Source organism: Oryza sativa, chromosome 11 (assembly GCF_034140825.1).
Source record: "Oryza sativa Japonica Group chromosome 11, ASM3414082v1".
NCBI lineage: Eukaryota > Viridiplantae > Streptophyta > Magnoliopsida > Poales > Poaceae > Oryza > Oryza sativa.
Window position 1 is genome coordinate 21,869,672 of NC_089045.1, and position 4,701 is coordinate 21,874,372.

Here is a 4,701-nt window from a genome sequence, read left to right on the forward strand (position 1 = left end):
GTAAATAAAGTCGTTTTGTACAGCGACACGGTCTCCAAAACACAACTTTAACTTGTTGTTTCTATAAAAATATTTATTGAGCATATTTTTTAAGCATAATTTTTACATTTTCAAACTCAACATCTAGATAGTTATTTATGACTTATATTCCTAAGATTTAACTTAAACATTGTCTTAAACGACTTTCTTTACAAGTACGGAGGAAGTATGTGCGAGTCCTATAGTGATGTTTTTTTTCTTCCCTTTCGAAATACGGTATAAACGAAGGTACTCACAACACTGTGTGTTCGCTCACTCCTATGAACACACATGCTCATTCTATCTTTACGAGCACATCTTAAAAACTAAACCGCGATATATCTTAAGATTGACTAAGTCACCACGTACGCCTCGCTGTTGACGGGTACGCCATCTATCACTAAAAGAATAGTGAGCTGTGAATGATGTTCTTTTCTATAATAAAGATAAGCCAGCACACATAAACTACCGTATAATTAATTAAGTTTTAATTACTATAAATTTATTAAATATTTAAAAATAATTTCTATACAGAAAGTTTTCGCACGAAACGAAAAGTTTAATAATTTGAAATACATGCAACTAAAATCGATGCAAAATCTATATCTTGGTTTCAAAAAAAAAACACCATCTACGTATGAAAGAGAATCATCAAATTAGTCTTCTAGTACATTGTTACTTAATCAAGGAAAAAAAAACAAAAACAAAAGGTGAGAGAGAAAAAAAAAATCATGTGCATATGTGCTCGCTTTTCAGGTCCGGATCCAGCAATGTCGCCACCAAATCCTGCCCCCGGCTCGGCTGCCTCAGATGCCGCTGCACCACCGCATATAATAATAACAAAAAAAAAAACCATATCCCGATTTCATCGATCCATCCATCCAAACTGGGGCCAAATGGCCAATACTCTAATCACAAAATTAACAATCCTAATTGCTCCAAGGTACGTAGTACAACAGTACAGGACGCAGAGCGATTATATAACGCCCGCCAGGTCATCCTCGCACCCTTCTTCACTTATCACCCCCAGATCACACCAAAGATTGGACCGGATTTGTTTAGTTTAGGTTTCGATTAGCTTAACGATACTGTTCCATTAAACAAACCAATCAACCAATTAATTAATTAAACATAGATCAGCAGCAGCAGCATTAGCGGTGGCGGAATCTGGGCCCCCGACTGGTTTGACTGACCGCTCTGTTCCCGTCTCCGGTGGGCCCGGGCCCACCGTGCTCTCCTCCTTGCCGGCCGGCCCACGCACGCATCTGCCACTAAAACAAAAGAGAAAAAAAAATATAGACCAGAGTATATAAAATAAAAAAGAAAAAGGAGAGGTGTCACAGCAAAGCGAACACATGAAAAAGCAGGCAAAGGATTTTTCTACTCCTTTTCCCTCCAAATAAAAAAAGTCAAGTCATGCGTGTGGGGCCACACGGCGATCGACCCCTCACGTGGGCCCCACCTCCGTGGTTGCCTCCTCGTTCGCCAACCTCCCTTGAACGCAGCAGCATCAACAAAAAACCAAGAAAGTGACACTTTTAATATCTTTACAGATTTTTCTTTTTAATATCCTTTGGATTTCTAAACTCCAAAAAAATATCATTATTATTATTATTAAAAAAAAGGTGAGGTTAGCAGCGGTGGTGGGATGACTGATGATGAGGAGTGATGAGCAGTGGAGAAAAGGCAAGCAAGCAAAGGTGGACAAAAAGAAAAGGAAAGGACGAAACCACCTCACCTCATCTCATGGCGTTTTTGTTATCTGCTCCACCTCCTCCACCACCCCCATCTGCTTTGATTCCATCAACGCCACGATACAATAATTACTCCGTATTACTCTCTCTCCCTGCTTAATGCCGCACTAACCCTTTTTTTTCTAATCTGGACCGGCAAGCTAGCCTGTGTGGTGTGATCAGCGCCTCGGAAAGCGACGCTCGCAGAGATCCCCGGATCGGATTAGCCAGCTCTCCCTTTTTTTTTCTCTATCAAATCCAGAGAGACACACACGAAAAAAATATACAAATTCAACAGTTTTTAAACATGTGCACATGCACTGTGCTGCCACGACGGAGGTGGGGCCCACATGGGCTTTTCGGGTGTGTCTTGGTCGTAGGGACATGCGAGGATTAGATGGATGGATGGATGGAGTGGTGGTTGTCATTATTGCGGGGGTTAATTAATTAATTAATTTGGTCAAGCGGTTAATCACCTGGTTTAGCGCTAACCCTTTTGTTTATCTATTTATTTATTTATTATTTTATTATTTTGTCTCGTGTGCGAGTGATCGATGCTTCCCACCACCATCCATCCATGTGTCACCCCTCCTCCGCTTGCTTTATATAGCCCACGCGCCTCCCTCTCCTTCGCCTTCGTCTTCGTCTTCCTCCAGCCACGCCATTCTGTCGCCTCCTCCACTTCTTCTCCTTCGCCATGGCTGTGCAGGCGCAGTATGGGGGTGGGATGGCGGCGGGGATGTGCTTGCCAGACCATGAGGTGGAGGCGCAGATGCGGGAGCTCGGCGCGATGTTCTCGGCGGCAGGTGGTGGTTGCTACAACGGCGGCGGTGGCGGCGGAGGGTATGACTGCGCCGCCGTGGTGAGCGGCGCGGCGCAGAGCGAGCTGACGTGCAACAACGGTGGTGTTTGTGGTGGTGCGGTGGGGATGGGGGTGGGGGCGGGGAGGAAGCGGGAGAGGGAGGTGGTGGAGCAGTATGCGGCGGTGGCGTCGTCCGCGGCGCTGCTGCCGATCCCCGGGATGATGAAGGTGGCGGCGCCGGTGAGCCGGTTGGTGGAGTCGGGGATGACGTCGACGAGTGGGAGGTCAGCGGCGGCGGTGGGGGATGCGCTGGTGTCGGAGCTGTGCGCGCAGAGCGCGGAGATCGACGCGGTGGTGCGGATGGAGTGCGAGCGGATGCGCGCCGGGCTGGAGCAGGCGCGGAAGCGGCAGTGCCAGGCGGTGGTGCGCGCGGCGTCGGCCGCCGCGGCGCGGCGGCTGCGGGAGAAGGAGGCCGAGCTCGACGCCGCACGGCGCCGCGCGGCCGAGCTGGAGGAGCGGCTCCGCCAGGTCGCCGCCGAGAGCCAGGCGTGGTGCGGCCTCGCCCGCAGCAACGAGGCCGTCGCGGCGGGCCTACGCGCCACCCTCGACCACCTCCTCCTCCGCGCCGCCGCCGCCGCCCCCGCCCAACCCGCCGAGGGCTTCGGCGACTCCGACCCCCTCGCCACCGCCGCCGCCGACGACGCCCAGTCCTCCTGCTTCGACACAAACGCGCACGCCGCCGACGACGCCGCCACCTCGCCGGCGGCGTCCAAGTGGTCGTGCAAGTCGTGCGGTGAGGGCGACGCCACCGTGCTGCTCCTCCCATGCCGCCACCTCTGCCTCTGCAAGGCGTGCGAGCCCAAGCTGGACGCTTGCCCCGTCTGCCTCGCCGCCAAGAACGCCTCCGTCCACATCGCCATCAACTGATCGAACACCGTCCTCCTCATCGCCATCGATCTCGCTAACTCCAGATGAGTAATTTAGCTAGACATAGATTAGGTAGGGGGATTAGCTGAATTGATCCAGTTCGTTTTGTTCTTTTAGTATTAGGGTAAAAAAAATGATGACATGGTTAAATTCAATTGGCGTTTTGTGTTCATCCCCTCTCTGTAAAATTACCGCTCAGTGGAAAATTTCACCGTGTCCTCTTTTGGCCTTCCGGGTCAAGAAAAGCTTACAAGTTGTAAAAAAAAAAGTCAGGCATCTGATTGTAAAAATTGAATGCATGGCCCTTTTTTTACCATTTTATTTATTACTGTCAACTACTTATCCCATTTTCCATGGGAAACCAAACTGTTCGAGATCAAATTTCCCATGAAAAACGGAAAAAAAGATTTAAAAGAAGGGGGGTTAATTAAATTGTGCCGTTACGTCCGGAAAAGGTGGGATTCTTTCGGTGGGTGAGGCGGCAGTTTTTTTTGCATCCGGGCATTAATCACCGCAGGATTAATTGTACTACTGTACCCAAATCGGCACGGTTTCCGAGGCGGATTAATGAGATGCAGGATAAAGATATCCACATGAATGCACCCAGTTCAGTGTCAGGGGGTGGGGTGGGTTGGATACTTGGATTGGATGACTGGTGATGTGAAAAGATACCCCCAGCCACGGGCCACTGCACTACTGCACTGCACAGCTTTGCTGTAGCTGGTGGTACTGGAGTTGGGAGTAGTAGTAGACAGCGAGATTGGCAATGGCAGGAGGCATATGCATTTGCCTTTTTTTTTTCTTTTGGGTTTTACAGTACACACCTGACATCTCCTTGTGCTTCACCACACTGCCTTTGCTCAGCTTTCCTTTCCCTTTTTTTTTTTGTGAGTAGGAGTGCTAGCCGGATCGGATTGCTTCATCTCTTTGAAAATAAGTACAGTACTGAAGTATTACTACTCCGGACAAATAGTACATTTTAGAAATACACGCAGCAGAAATGCGGAGCTGGGAGCATGTTGCTACTTCTATATTTTAGAACGGGTGGTTATTTATTAAGTTCACTTTTCAAAATGTTTGATTCATTTTCATAATTAAGCAGATAAAATAATCTGTCTCTCTCTCTCTCTCTCGTTTGGTTGTTCCGACTAGTAGTAATAATAATAATAATTCTACAGTAGGAGTAAAACGGGAGTAGTAAAGGTTTGCAGCAGGCCTTAC

At 48.5% G+C, this 4,701-nt stretch overlaps 1 protein-coding gene across 1 annotated transcript; it reads left to right on the forward strand.

Moving 5' to 3' along the window:
- Positions 1-2,383: 2,383 nt before the first annotated feature.
- Positions 2,384-3,801, forward strand: LOC4350671 (BOI-related E3 ubiquitin-protein ligase 1). Its single transcript, XM_015761817.3, has one exon. It carries the CDS (start codon positions 2,449-2,451, stop codon positions 3,478-3,480), a length of 1,032 nt encoding a protein of 343 aa, XP_015617303.1. The 5' UTR covers positions 2,384-2,448; the 3' UTR covers positions 3,481-3,801.
- Positions 3,802-4,701: the final 900 nt, after the last annotated feature.